At 44.4% G+C, this 15,094-nt stretch overlaps 1 protein-coding gene across 1 annotated transcript in view; it reads right to left on the bottom strand.

Annotated features, from left to right (window-relative positions):
- The window catches only part of TMC2 (transmembrane channel like 2), a 35,118-nt gene extending 20,503 nt beyond the window's left edge, over positions 1 to 14,615 (bottom strand). The window contains exons 1-9 of the mRNA XM_075086128.1: positions 14,171 to 14,615; positions 13,280 to 13,429; positions 9,914 to 10,004; positions 8,911 to 8,992; positions 8,503 to 8,609; positions 6,657 to 6,755; positions 2,706 to 2,848; positions 1,051 to 1,198; positions 332 to 520 (exon numbers count right to left, since the gene is read on the bottom strand). Of these exons, the coding sequence (XP_074942229.1) occupies positions 332 to 520; positions 1,051 to 1,198; positions 2,706 to 2,848; positions 6,657 to 6,755; positions 8,503 to 8,609; positions 8,911 to 8,992; positions 9,914 to 10,004; positions 13,280 to 13,429; positions 14,171 to 14,490 (1,329 nt within the window). The 5' untranslated portion in view covers positions 14,491 to 14,615. The remainder of the gene's footprint in view (positions 1 to 331; positions 521 to 1,050; positions 1,199 to 2,705; positions 2,849 to 6,656; positions 6,756 to 8,502; positions 8,610 to 8,910; positions 8,993 to 9,913; positions 10,005 to 13,279; positions 13,430 to 14,170) is intronic.
- Between the last annotated feature and the right edge of the window lie 479 nt (positions 14,616 to 15,094).

The raw sequence follows: 15,094 nt of genomic DNA, 5'->3' as shown, positions 1-15,094 counted from the left end.
AGGTAGATTCTTTAGAAAATGATCAGTGTTGTAAGTGTTGAAGACCCTTTGACTTTTACTGTGATTTATTGTAAGAGTATTTTCCCCTCTCTGCAGGAGTTGTTAATTTTCCCTGGAAACTCTCAGTGAGACCAATGTGTTTCCCAGCTAAAGCAAGTACAAAAGAACTGAAAGGGACTTCTGGGCCCTGGTAGGGAATACGTCTTGGATATGTCTAGGAGGATCTGTCAAGGAGGACAGCCTTGGATGCTGTGCTCAAGCTGTGGCAATGATTATGCTGATGTCAATGGAAAATTATCACAGCAGAAAACTGGAAGCAAAGTTCCCTTACCTCATTTCTTTCATACCACCCAACATTCTGCATTTTGGAAAATGTCTGAGAGCGTTTCACCACAAAATAAATGAGGTAGCCACTTCCGCACAAGCAACATATGATGAGGACGTTGGCCAAAACCCGCAGGAACCTCCTCAGGTGGATGTTCTCATCCTTGTTGCTTTCTTGCTCATCCACAATAGACTCCTGAAAAAACAGGGGTGCTCACAGAATTGGAGTGAGTATCTCGCAGCTCCTGAGCCTAAGGTAACATCAGATCATTTTCTACCCTATGAAATGCAATCCCATGCTATTTTGGCTATATTGAACCTGGTAATTTGTGTTAAGTTCAAACTAAGCTTCATACAGGCATCCCAGTTCCATTGGAAGACATCAAGTGGCAAACAGCCTGCCATGTCCCAGCAGAACATGGTGAGGGAATTGTGCTCTGAAGTAAAACAAATTGTTTGAAAATCCTAAAAAGAGGATGTTGTGGTTTAGCCGGCAGCTCAGCCCCACACAGTCGCTCGCTCACTCCCCCACCGGTAGATGGGGGAGAGAATCAGGACGGATAGCATGACCTAGGGCATGGGACCTGGAGCTGCTGTGGTTCAGCGCCATACCCTGTTCATACAGAGAGATGCTGCACAGATACCCAGATTTTCCCTTAAACCTCTGCCATGGAAGGGACTGGGAGCATCCCCAGAGGCAAATGGAGAAATGCTGGTTAGGGTTACCTTGAAGCTGGTGGTGATGGATGCAAACTTGTTGTCCGCTGTCTCTGGGTTGCCAATGAGGTAGTCCCAGCTGGTGAACATTTTCCAGCTGAAAATAAAGTTGTCATCATCCCCGTCTGCTGTACTTTCATTGGCATTGCGTGCCATCCTGTATAAGGACATGTATTGTGACAAGGACAGACAGTGTTTCACGGAGCCACCATGTGTCCTTCATCTTTGCAAAGCAGCGCTGGTGGCTTGGGATTGCTGGTGGGTAAGGAAAGAGTGGGGTGACCATTCTTGGGGTTTGGGTGCAACTGTCTAATACCTGCCATTGGACTTCAGGTTTAAGGAGGACTGAACTGTCAGATGGGGTCTTCAGCACTATGCAGGTCTTGCATTAAACACAGTAATGTAGAAAAAACCTAGCATAGGTGATTAAAGCAGGTTAAGTATTGCTTCCACCAGTGAGTGCTTGAAGAAAGTTTATCTACTATGCTTCTGGGTCCTAGGGTACATTATATGATTATGGCTACCTTTATTTAGTTAAATTTAGTCAAAAAACACTGGTGCTGTCCAACACACCCACTACAAAGCAAAGTTTTAGTGCTACTTCAGTAGCTGCACAATGCAGGAGCCAAAAAGCTTGCTGCAAGTCATGCAGGGAGAGAAAAAGGATTGTTCTTGTTAATCAGCATAGGAGCAGATACGGCTTCTGCTGTTTCCTTTCTATTATTTGATCCCTGAAATCCCTCTGTAACTCCCACTAGAGTTCCTAGCACCAGTCCCTCAAGGAAGGCAAGACAACAGATGCTGCAATTTCATGGCAAATGTACAGCAAATCCCCATGTCCCACTCCAGCCAAAGGCTCAAGAGGCTCTTTCTGCTGCACAGCAATAGGGCCTATTTTGGGAGCAATACAAATCCATAGGCTTATTCTTTCTTGCAAAGGAAGGAAAACCCCTGCACGGTGTGTCCTCCAGACAGAGACGGGGGGGTTATTTTTTTATTTTTGGCTTTGCAGAGACCATCTCAGTGGTAAGAAGTGCCTCAGCTGCATCCTTAGTGCCCTGGGGATGCTGTGGGGACCTCAGCAGTGCTGGGGGATAGTGCACCAGGGGCACAGGGATTGGAGCCCTGCTTTAAAACTCCACAGGTTGGTTTGGGGATGCATCAAAAGCAGTCTGGTAGCATTTGGTTCTCTTCTGTACCCCTTGCACTATCTGTGTGACTCACATTGTTTTTCAGGAGTGTTTTTTTGCAATGAAAAGATGGGAAAAGGACCCTTTGAAATTTACTGTAAGTAAAATCCTCCTTCATGTACGAAATCCACCTGTTTGGTGGCCCTGTAGTAATGTTGAAGTAAGGGTTAAAGTGATCCAGAGAGGAGGAGGAGGAAGAGGGCTGGAGAAGGAGATGGGAGAGTTCAATATAAGACATGTGAGCACATGGCTGAGGGAGGGGGCTGTCCAGGTCCACCCAGCCCACCAGAGCCCGGGATGGTGGATGCTGATGTTGCGTGCATGGACACAGCAGGCATGCAGCCCCTTTGCCCCACACTCCCCAGCCATCCAGCCAAGGCTGGACTGAGCCGTGAGCCGTGCCCATGGAGGGGAACCCAGATGCGAGACACATCTGGTGGATTTTGCAGAGAGCGTAATGTGAGCTGTACTTACGATCTTATAACAACCATCAGGCTGTAGCCGAATACACTGATCCCAACCATGAAATATGCCATTGGTAGCCTGTATTTTAACCAGCCAATTGTCCGCTGGTTGTTGTAGTAGCCATAAAAGAGTGCTGAGTATTTGATGTAGCCCTGGAGGAAAAGCAAAAGCAAACCTTTATGTATGCTGTGCAGTTTTCTCCTGCAGGAAGGAGGTTTCTGGTGAGAACTGAAGATTTAAAATAGGGAAAATCAACTTGGAAAAAAGTTTAGTGTCTTAATCTCGTCTGTTTGCTGCCCTGTCACCTTTGAGAGCCATCCTCCTAAAAGCTTATCCTCCTAAGAGAGGTGAGAAGAGGGAAAGCATGCCAGAGGATGCTGGCTCAAAACTAAAATTTAGTTTTTATCCATCACTGTTTCATCCTTCCCAGAAAAACCTCCTTATTGCTCTTTGTGGCTGTAGCACACCTGCTTCTCTAAGCCACTGTAAAATCTCAGGTCTTGTAGAAATGCTGTAGCAAAGGCATTTCCCACCATGATATAAAACTTTTCCTTTCAGCTAGGAGGCAGCTGGTGCTTGGTACCCTGCAGGTTTAGTTCCTTTTACTGGCTACCACCTGCAGAGCAAATATAACTAAAGATCAAAATCAAAGCATTACTTTCCTGTGGAAAGCAGAGCTCAGACACAATATCAACCATGTTGCCTCAAATAGATCTTTTTTCTGCTGTACAAACTGTTGGGCATCCAATGAGTGTGCAGATCTCGCAATCTGCATTAGCAACCTCTCCCTATTTTTCTGTCTTACCTCATCCAACTTGATGTCTATCATTGCATATTGTACTTCTCTATTTTTTGCCTGTTGTCTTTCAGCTCATAAGTTAAGTGTAGTTACTCAGTCTGGCCATGATAGTTGAGCAAGCTCTCCTCTGATCAAGCCTTTGGAAACACCAAAATTGAGACAAAACTTGAAGCTCGTATCAGAGGCTGTGTAATGGATCTTGTTTAGAGACACTGAATAATTTACATGGGAAGGGACCTCTGGAGGTCATCTAGTCAGCTCCCTGCTCAAAGCAGATCCAATTTCAAAATTAAATGCTGTGGCTCAGGGCTGTGTCCAGCTGAGTTTTGAAAATCAAGGATGGGGACCCCACAACCTTTCTGGGCCACTCTTCCAGTGTTTGACCACCTTCATTTAATCAATTAGACTAAGCTCCCCCAAAGCACTAGGTTTTTCATTCCTAACCTAATATAAGGCTTTGGTATCCCTAGTTGCCACATTAGCTACGTGTTTGCCCTGCACAAGGCTCAGCGCCATAGGTACAGGACAACTCTGCACATGTTTCTGCCAGTGCTGCTGAGCCACTTGGGGAAATGCAGCAAGCCTGTGGCTGGCACACCACAGCACGGCTGCTTGGGGCTCGTAGCATGTTATGTATAATGTGCTGTGGAGGTGTATTGAAAAAGGTTTTGTAAAATATAAAGGTAATGTTCATGGAAGGCACTAGTGAAGATTTTTTCTTAGATTGTAATCCCAAGTATTTGTCTTTTTGATTCATCAAATGGCGGGGACTGAAAAATTAGTTTCTCTGCTCACACCATCAGCATGTTCTTTGAACTCCATTTGTGATACATGGTGTCTGGTGTCCAAGTGAGATTTATTCCTTTCTCCTCCTCTAGAAATCCATGATGTGTCCTCCTTGCTGCCAAAGCCTACATTTCCCTGGCTTTTCTCTGTTGAAAGGTATTTTTCAGGATCACAGTATTGACTCTTCATTTTATGCCTTCTCTGAAATATGTTTCCCTATTGCACTTCTCCTGTGGAGCATGCTGGATTAAGCATCTATTCATTTTCAAAGGCAAGCCTCAGTGAAGGGCTTCATTTGACATCTTCTGGCTGCAGCAGGTATAGGTATACATCGTTGCCCCATAGCTGGAGACTGCTTCTCAAACTAGCGTGATTGCTCCCTGGTATCAAGCACCAAGGGAGTGGGTACAGGATGGGGACCTGTATGGCAGAGGGGTTCAGAGGATCAAGCCCTTGGTGACAGCAGGGGAATGTAGAAGTGTGAACTGAGCCACAGGCAGGAGACTGACAGGTCATGGTACCCAGCCTTTCATGCGATGGTACAGCTTCATCCAAGAGCAAATCTCCTTACTGATATGTGTACAGTTTATGGTCTCCCAGACAAAATCAGCAGCTGCAGTCCAGCAGTACTCCTGCAGGGGGTAATTTTGTTTGTTTGGGGTTTGGTTTTGGGGTTTTTTGTTGTTGTTATTTTGGTTTGGGTTGTTTTTTTTTTCCTGGATGAATGAGTTGTATTTTTATAGTGTGCTGCTCAAATGAGCCTTTCATTCAGTGCAATGTTATTCAAAATGTTGCTAATTCATCTCTGAATTTTGGATTCTGGCAAGTTGGTGAAAGTTCTGGGAGAGCAGGAGCTAAAAGGATTCTCAGTAGAAAATGGGCGGTGAGTGAAGGTCTGGCCCCATCAGGTTCCTGGACATGCTAGTATTTGAAGCCTTATTAATAAATTCATTTAAATAATCTGGCTTACATTAAAGTAGTTGTTGGGGGGCTTTTAGCTAAGGAAGTTGTGAAGGGGTTTATTACATAGGGACTTGGCCCTACGCTTGTAATATGTGGGCCTGCACCAATAAGCATTTAAAAAATACTTTCAGAAGCAGCAGCTTTGAAAGTCAGATCCCAAGGTATTGGCCACAGCAGAATGCCTTCACCCCCTGCACACATCTTTTTCTTTTTTAAGCCTTCCCTAAAAACACTTCATCCCTTTGACCTAAATCTTCAAAGGCAAAGAGTAGCTGGCGGGGTGTGAGTTGGGATTGCAGCCAAGGGCTCATGGGTGGCTGGAAACTCGGGCCTTCCCTTTGGGTGCAAGTGCTAAACTTTAGTTCCAGCTTCATGCTCATATAAATATTTCAGGGGAACAGGGGTGGCAGGGACGTGGGAATCAATCCCCTTCCCAAGGCTATGAGCAAGTTCAGTGGTATGGCAAGGTGCTCCCTGCCCACAAAGGGGGTCTGCAGCTTGAACTCGCCTTCTGGCTGCCTGGTTTAGGGCAGCTCTTACGCTTCACCTGTGTGCCAGCTGCCTTTCTAGGTGGAAGTAAAATGGCTCTTGCACATACAAAAGTTTTTGGTTTTTTTTCAGAATAAATTTCTACATTCTATGAATGTGAGATGATGGTATAGTTTTATACAGATTGTTCTATGTAGGTTTAAAATACAGCAGAAATGTATTTATTGCATGCTTTTTCCTCTGAAAAAGGATCTCTTTCCTGCCTGAGTTCATGAGGCAACTGTGAATGTGGTTTGAGTGAGTTGCACCAAGTTCATCACTGGATAGTTTACATGGTCACCTGCTTCTTCTAATGCTCAGTGAAAAACCTAGCTTTGGTTTCTTGTGTTTCATGACTAAAAATACTGGGTAGGTAAGAGGACATGGGGTTCCTAAATCTGCTTTAACTTCCTTCGGTGTGGAACTGTATAACTCCACTGGCCTTAGTGGATTTTACTTTGTCCTGTTGACCTCATTGACGCCAGAGAGAGACATTTTGGGTAGTGTTAGCCAGCCTTGTTGGGATGTGATATGTCCCCTTTGGAATAAAAGTGTATCTGCTTTATCCCTGCAAACCCAAGAAATATACGTCTGCGTGTGTTTGTGTGTGTACACATATATGTGATATATGTCAGCCAGCATATTTGTGTATGGAAGTGATTCAAATCCATATGCATGTGCCTGCGTGTATGCATGCTGTTTTGGCCAGAAGTCTCTGGAGATCCTCAAAGATTTTGTGGCAGCAGGTGTCTTCATCTTCTGGAATAAATAGGTACATTGCTGTTTTTTTCTTGAAACAAATTCATCCCTGTAGTGCCACTAACTTCTGAAGGGTTTTAGGAGGTATTCAACTGATCTCTTATGTTTAATGCTCCTGTGCTTACCTCAAAATCCCAAAGAACTGAAAAATCCATCGCTCTTGCTTGTTCAGCCCGGGGTACAGTTTTCCTTGGCATGCTCCCATATGGCATTCCCATCAGGACCTGGTAAACATTAATAACAGTGAAGCACGTATAGTATAACATACTTTACAGTTTTCTGCAGGGTTTTTTTCTTAATGTGTCCCTTTTGGTTGTTTTTCCTTTTTATTGATTTTAATATATATTTTATTTCTTAATACCAGAGCAGCAGTTTAAAATATTTAGAATTAGTATCACCCAAATAAACAGAGGACTTCCCTTTCCCTGGTAACATCCAAAGCACAGGAAGTATTTTGCCAAGAGACTGTATCCCTCAGTGAACAGCTCCAGTTTAAATGTCCTTAGTTTAGCAAGAAGTTCTTTGAACTTCATGGGTCCAATGCAATAAGGAGATTAGCTTTATCTATTTATGCAGGACTTCTCCTTTGAGAGAAGTCAAGAGCACTGGGTCGAGCTTGCAGTATATTTTGTATTATATAATCTTGAATTGAAAAATGATCTCAAGGTGAGGTGAAGGGCAGTTAGATTTGGGCAAAAAGCGTATGACAAAAAGACAGAAAGAACAGTTTTCATGGCACAGCCTCTCCTGATAGCACCAAGAAAAGCAAGTCTTGCAGCAAGTCCAGCAGCTATTGAAGTCCAAGGAGAGAATGTCAAGGGCTATAGAGGGTTAATATATTTACAAGCAGACTCTGACTGGTGCCTATACCAAAATATCTCATTAGCATTCATAGCCTAGAAAGGTCCTAGCATATAATCTATCACTTATTTTTTAGGGCCATCTAATGAATTTCAGAATCATTTATGATTACATGTTTATTGCCCAGCTACTCTCCATATCATAACAGCTCAGTAGGCAATAAGTAACAGTATGCATGCTTTAAAGATGAAAGCTGTTTAGCCTTCTACCATATGCATAGTTCCTAACAAAATACATTTGTATAGTTCAGTGCTAATGGTTATGTCTCTTCATCCTGTGAGGAAACAGAGCTTTTACTTTCCATAGCGTGAGCAACGACATTAAGGAGAACAAAAGCATGGTCCTCAGGAGAGACCCTGTGCTGCATTTTTGCTCCATAAAAATCTGCATTGAACAGAACAGATGCCACTGTCTGCAGATTGAACAGCCTTTAAAGACTGCACTGAGTAATTTAGCTGGAGCCGTAATGGCTACATTAAAAAATTCTTCAATAAACGATCATATAAAGTTGGCTATGTGATCCTTTTCCTTCTCCAAGAACAGCGAGAAATAGAAAAACTAAATACAATTCTTCCTTGTGAATCATCTGAATTGGAAGTACAGGAAAGGGATATTTCCCAAACAAATCTTAGTTGGCAAAGTGCTGGGAAATCGTTTGTTCCTTCCCTCGAGGGCTCCTCCTGTGAGGCTGCGCCATGGCTGCTGCCCAGGGCCGTGCCCCTCAGATGGCCCAAAAGGCAAGGGGTTCTTAATTTCTTTCAGAGCACAGTTCATTTCTTATGGCTTTTACTGTCTTGAGCTTGTACCTAGGATTCATAGGTCATGTTTTTCACTGTAGTCAAAATGTAAAACTAGCCTTAAATTAGGTTTTTGAGCTCCTGTTTTAGCTGCTGGATGGGCAGGATCTTTGATAGCATCTTAGGTCTCCTGACTTCAACCTGACTTTTTTTCCTGTGTCAGTAACAGCTTTGTAAGTTGTTCTTTGTAAATAATCATCCTTATACATTTCATTTTTCTAAAGCACTGCCTGTTATAAGACACTTATTTGTGCTATCAATCTTATGTTCATGTTAAGCAGCAATATTATTGAAAGCAGAATTAAATGCTTACCTCTGGAATTATAACCAGTCCAAATATTAACCCAAAAAGGACAAGATTTACTCCATACATCCACCGCAGAAATATGAAGTAGGAAGCGACTGAGGAGCCAAAGTGACCTTAAATGAGAAGACACTTCATGGTTAGGAGTTTAGAAGGGTTCAAATGTCCTCAGCAAGACCTGGACCCCTTTACCCTCAGGTCTCCCTAGCATTTTGCCCAAGACCCTCTCAACAGTCCCCACCGCTGATGGAGACAGCAAAGCACGGAGCTGCCCAGGGTGCATGCTATGCTTCTTGTTTGGCACCAATGCCCAGGGTGCATGGAGACTGGGGACCAGAGACCTGCAGCATTGTTTGGATGAAGGCAAAGCTGTCTTACAAAATGTCTTACTGCCGCTGCACAGCAAGTTCCACTTACTTTCCACTTCTTTTATCTTCATCTCCCAGGGTATGCACTGGGTTTTAAAATTGTCAAAGTCTCTCTTAAATTTCACCCATTTCTGAAACAAGACAACATTGCAGTGAGCAGAGAGGTGCGAAGAGGGAGGCTGCTTCGTCTGCAGGGATTTCTAATGTCAGGGTTTGGTATCGCTGCTAGGAGTGGGTGTAAAGTCCAAAGCAAATACTCTGGCCTGGGTCTGATCTTTTGGACTATTTCAGAAACTACCTTCAATCCAAAAGCCCCCACCCCCAAGTGTTCACATTCGTTATCTGAGTTTTAACCTTCCCAGGCTTTTGGAAAGTTGCAGTTGTGCTATGAGATTACCATATTATATAGGAGTGCAAAATTCAGACCTAGGTCTGGATTGAAAGAATTGATGCAGAACCACCTCTATTTAAAACAAAATTTAATTTGATAAAATACTGAGCTTGAATCCTTCCTCATCAGACCAGCAGCTAAACTCCCATTGATTTCATAATTTCAGGCCTGGCTCAGTTTTTCACTTCTCAATAAAATCTCCATGACAACATGCAACTTGGCTACCAACTTCAGTCTTAAAACACAGGCATCATTCTCCCTCTTCTCTCCTCATTACCGGGGAAGATGAAATTTTGCAGGAGTCCACAGGCAGTGCAAGAGTTTGACATGGCATCTCTCCCCTTTAGGGGGACCTTGTCTCACAGATCCAGGTTTTGGAGATTGCAACCAGAAAGCTGTAGTTTCCCCTGCTCCTGCAAACCTGCTGTTGCTTCAGGGAAGTTCAAAATGAGATTCAGGTCAGAGGGAAATTTCCCCTTGTTCTTTCTGTAATAGTCATAGATTTGAAGCTGGCTAGTATTTTTTTGAATGCAGGCAGGAGTTTTTGTTCTGATTTCCTGGTGTCTCTTTTGCCAAATACAGGTTAATAAACTCTACCAAAAATGTGCTGAATACATAACCAGCTATCCAAGCTTTTCCCTGACATCGTTGCAGTACTTACCTTTGCCATCATCATCTTATATGCGTACAACTTTTTGCCCTTCCCTTTTCCCAGAGCTCCTTCAAACTTCTCTACAAAAGCTTGTGCCTCCCTAATAGGAAAATAAACAAGCAGGTTATTGAAACAGCAATGGGTCTTTAGCTTTTCACCTCTGCCTGCACCGGTGGGAAAGCAGCAGTGCTCATGCAGAGGTTGGGGTTTGGTCTCTCTCCACACCCCGTGCTGCCTCTAGGGCTCTGGCTGGTATCTGCTGGTGGTGTTGCTGTGCCATGTACAGCTCACATGCCCACCCAATGCTAAAGCATTCATGTTCATGCAGACATGGGTCCCAAATCTTGTTCCACGCTTTTCCTTGAGTGTAGACCAAATGCCTGCCTGTTCCTCTCTCTCCGGGGTCCTCCCACCCCCGTATGCCTTCTACAACTTCCCTCTTCTGGTGCATTGGTCAAGACGAAAATAGCATTGCCTAGTGAAAAAACTCCAAGAGGATACAGAATTTCTCTCCATGAACACCTCCCTGGAAAAATATCAGAGATGTGCAACAGGCCCAACAGGATAATCTCAGCACCAGAGAAATGAATGCACTCTAGTCAGGAGTAAAATCAAGCTGCAAACTGAAATTAGTTTTAGAATAGGATTTCTAAGGGAAATACAGAGAAAAGAATCTAGGTAGATGCTGTTAGAGTATGCTGAATTTGTGAATAAAATTCTGTTTTATATTGGTGTTGGTAATACATCATGTGAAGAGATTAAATTTCAGGAGCTGGGAAGTCCTTTGCAATCCTAAACCTAGACAGACTCCTACTTGGTAGAAATAGTTGGCTAGTTCAGCCCATAACCTTGGGAAAATCACCTGTGACTTTATTTGGGAACCTAAAGTGAGATTTCTAAGTCTTGAACATACTGTTTCGCTCTCTTTGTGTTTCACATTCCTCATCTGTGCAATGGGGCTAATCCTTTCTTGTCTCAGGGTTGAGTTTGTGCAGCCAAAATAGCTAACGAATGTGCAGCACTCTGAGAGCCTTTCTGGAGACCCCTGCACAGGCAATACAACAGTTTTGTTTACGTTCATTAGCAGGTGGTAATGATTGTCATGGTTCAGGGATAAGATGAAAGGATGGAGGTGAGTTATCAAACATGATCCTGGGCAGAATTTTAGCCAGGATCCTACACCAAAGGGAAACATGTCAGAAATAATACTGCTTTGCTTTTTTTCTTTTCTTGCAGAACTTTGGACTTCAGGGTCATAAGATTTTATTTGTAATGAGCTCAGGCTTGTAGCATGCCTGTGAGATAGGAAAGCTGCTTTAATACAGTTTTCCTGTATAGATATTTACCTGGATTTTTAGAAATAATTGGCAGTGTTCAAGGCTCCTGATTTCAATGGAAGATGGATCAGGTCTTGGCCTTCAGGGTGTAAAAGAGAGAAGGAGAGAAACATGGTGACCACCAGCCTCCACAGCCTGGTCACTGCAGCTCTGAGCAGCCTCTTGGCAAACATGGAGGGGGGGACATTACCACTCCCTGTGGGGCTGTGCATGCCTTGCAATGCTATTTTGAAAGCTCTCCCAGTAGAAAGGTGTTTCAGAGGGTTTTCAACCAATAGAGCTGGGATTTGAATAATTGCCTCGGCATGGGAATGGTTTGTTATGAGCTGTTCCCTGTTGACCTGTGGGTGTTGATTTCCATGCTCTGCCCTGCCCCACTGCCCCACATTGCCCTTCACTAAGGGGTCTCTGCAGCTGCCTGAGTTGTTCCCACATTTAGTGTGGGCTGGGTGGCAATATTGTCTTTGCTCCATAAACCTCTGCAAGGTTTGTCTCCAATAGCATCCTCACAGGCAAGATAAGGAAGTGTGGGTTGGATGAGTGGACAGTGACATGGACAGAGAACAGGCTCAACAACAGAACTCAGAGGGTCATGATCAATAGAGCAGAGTCTGGATGGAGGCCTGTCACTAGTGGTGTTCCCCAGGGGTCTGTGCTGGGTCCACTCCTGTTCAACATATTCATCAATGACCTGGATGATGGGATAGAGTGTACCCACAGCATGTTTGCTGATGATACCAAGCTGGGAAGAGTAGCTGATACACCAGAAGGCTGTGCTGCCATCCAATGAGACCTGGACAGGCTGGAGAGCTGGGCCAAGGGAAACCTCATGAAATTCATCAAAACCAAGTGCAAGGTCCTGCCCCTGGGAAGGAACAACCCCATCTACCAGTACAGGCTGGGGGCTGAACTACTGAAAAGTAGCTCTATTGAGAAGGACCTGGGAGTGCCGGTGGGCAGCAAGGTGACCATGAGCCAGCAACATGCCCTTGTGGCCAAGAAGGCCAACGGTATCCCAGAGTGCATTAAAAGGAGTGTGGCCAGCAGATCGAGAGAGGTTATCCTCCTCCTCTACTGTGCCCTAGTGAGATCACATTTGGAGTACTGTGTCCACTTTTGGGCCCCTCAGTTTAAGAAGGACAGGGAACTGCTTGAACAAGTCCAGTGGAGAGCTACCACGATCAGGGGACTGGAGCATCTCCCTTATGAGGAAAGGCTGAGAGGTTTGGGTTTGTTCAGCCTGGAGAAGAGAAGACTGAGGGGGGATCTCATCAATACCTATAAATAGCTAAAGGGTGGGTGTCAGGATGATGGGACTAGACTCTTTTCAATAATGCCCAATGTCAGGACAAGGGGCAATGGGCACAAGTTGGAACACAGGAAGTTCCAGCTTTACATGAGAAAAAACTTCTTTACTCTGAGGGTAACAGAGCAGTGGAACAGGCTGCCCAGGGAGGTTGTGGCGTCTCCATCCATGGAGACATTCAAAACCCACCTGGAAGCATTCCTGTGCTCCCTGCTCTGGGTGTGCCTGCTCAAGCAGGAGGGTTGGGCAAGATGATCTCCAGAGGTCACTTCCAGCCCCTACTATTATGTGATTCTGTGATTCTGTAATGCAGCATTTTTTCCAAGTAGCCCCGTCACAGGAGTGTGAAGTAACATGGCACTTCACTGCTCTGATTTCTGTCTGACAATGGGCATGAATAAGCAAACCAGGACACAGAGTTTGCTTTTACAAGTAGCCTGACAGTAGTGAGTCATTTGGTTTTAAATACAAGGGTAGAATGACCTGGCCATGGGTATCAGTTGAACAGATTTGCACTTTGTCTGTTCTTTGGTTACAGAGGCTGAAAATCAAATTCCACATTTGAACTCTGATCATTTAAACCCAGACAGGCTGGCCAGGCTCTGCCAGTTGCTTTTTCTGAGCCTGGGGTGTAACAGTAGCAGCAGCAAATATGCAATATCTAGAAAAGGCAAAATGCATCTGACAGTCAGCAAAGACCCCAGGGGTTTGGGTTCCTCACGTGACAGATACCTGAGCACTGAGAGCTTCTTCACCATCCTCCAGGGCTTGTTTCTCATGGTGGAAATCAGTTTTTTCTTTTGCTCCACTTGCTCCATCACCATCGCGAGTTCTTCCTCTGACAGCGACTCCTCGTCGGATGAGTCGGAAGAAGCAGAAGTACTGGGAGAGACACAAAATAAAGGTCACAAAATAGAAAAACTTGCAGGAGTTAGAGGGAAGGTCTTGCGTGGGGATGGGTGCAGTGCCACTGGCCCCTGGGGATCCCATACTGATGTGGGCACAGTGCCTCACTGTCCCCTGGCTTGGTGTGATGCCAGTGCAGCTTCTTTGTGCTCAGGGCAAGGCTGCTTCCAGCCAGGATAATGAAGAGGCAATTGCTCCCTGCCATAACTCACCCAGCATCGTGCTTTGGACCACACTTCAGCTACAGTAGCATTGCCTAGGGCTATAGCTGGCTTGAGAGAAATGTTTTTCACACGTTCAGAAGGAAATGGAAGATATGGGGAGAAGCAGAGGGTTAGGACAAGCAAGATTTGGAAGAAGAGACTTGAAATCATGAAAGATCCATTTTAACCTGAATGTTTCCACAGACCAACCAAAAAAATGTGCTCAGGCCTTGGTCGCTCAAGCTGCCTTGTTTAATAGTGCTTTTCTACTCCCAGCTGTAGGTGTTAGGACTCCAATCCATGCATGGATCTGATCCTGGCTGAGAAATAATAATAACAGAAGACCTTGGAAACAGTTTGGTTTTGTGGCATTTTACACTACTCTTTTGCACTGTTGTATCTCTTTTGGGAGAGCAGTAATTTATTGGCAGTCTATTGGTTTTGCAGTTCTGACCCATATGCCACTGGCATGTCAATACCGCTGCCACTCTGTGCTTAGGGATTGTTTAATTACCTGTTTTTCCTGTCTGTCTTCTGTTTGTCCTCCCCGTCCTTTCCTTTCTTGGTTGTTTTCCTTTCTTTGTTTTCTGACTCCTTTTGATCTTTGGTAGGAGCCTTTCTGCCTCTCTCCCTCTGCCAGCTTCCTTCTTTTCCTGCCTTTTTTCCATCACTGTTTTCTCTTTGGTAGTTTTTTCTCCTAGAAGTTCTGTTTTGTTGGCTACAACTGTCTTCCTCTTTGCTCTCATCTTCTTTGTCTTTCTCTTGCGTTTTTCTTTCAAGTCTGCTTGCTCTGCTGGTTTCCCTGAGGGGCTGTTTCTTAGGTGTCTTGTCCATTACTTCCTCTTCTGCAAGGGATAAAAACCAAGTACTTTGGGAAACACTTAGCTTTCCATGCTGGCAAAGTAAGGATTCACCAGAAAAGCGTAGGCAGCCAGGATGACTTGTGCAAACCCTAGCGAAGTCCATGAGTTGGACTGTGGACCTTGGTGGGCTTTGCATTATGCCCCATTCAAGAACCACATCCAGCTCTTTTGTTATGCAACTCCCATTTATGACAGTATGACTCATTTTAGCACATCAGTGACTGATATGTGACTATAAGAAAATTGGAAATTAGTTACAAATGCAAAAGCCCATCCATCAGAGAGCACAGACAGACATCTTTCTGACCTGTAAACACACCAGAGGAACGGAAACAGAAATTGCAGGCAGTTAAACAGTATGTAGGTTGCTTGTTGGTGCAACGTCCTTGAAAGCTGTTTACTTTTCAAGGCTGGGGATGGAGGTCTTCTGTTTATATAGAGGAAAGGTACAGCTTAGGCAGCATCAGGTCTTGTTTCTCTCAGTTTTCTTTTCTATAGAAAGGTCTATATCCAGAAAAGAAAACAGTCTCTGATGCACATTCATTCTTATTGGCATTGCAAGCTAAAAATCTCAT

Source organism: Phalacrocorax aristotelis, chromosome 2 (genome assembly GCF_949628215.1).
Source record: "Phalacrocorax aristotelis chromosome 2, bGulAri2.1, whole genome shotgun sequence".
Taxonomy (NCBI): domain Eukaryota; kingdom Metazoa; phylum Chordata; class Aves; order Suliformes; family Phalacrocoracidae; genus Phalacrocorax; species Phalacrocorax aristotelis.
The sequence above is the reverse complement of the archived record's forward strand: the minus strand, read 5'-3'. Positions and strand labels throughout refer to the sequence as shown.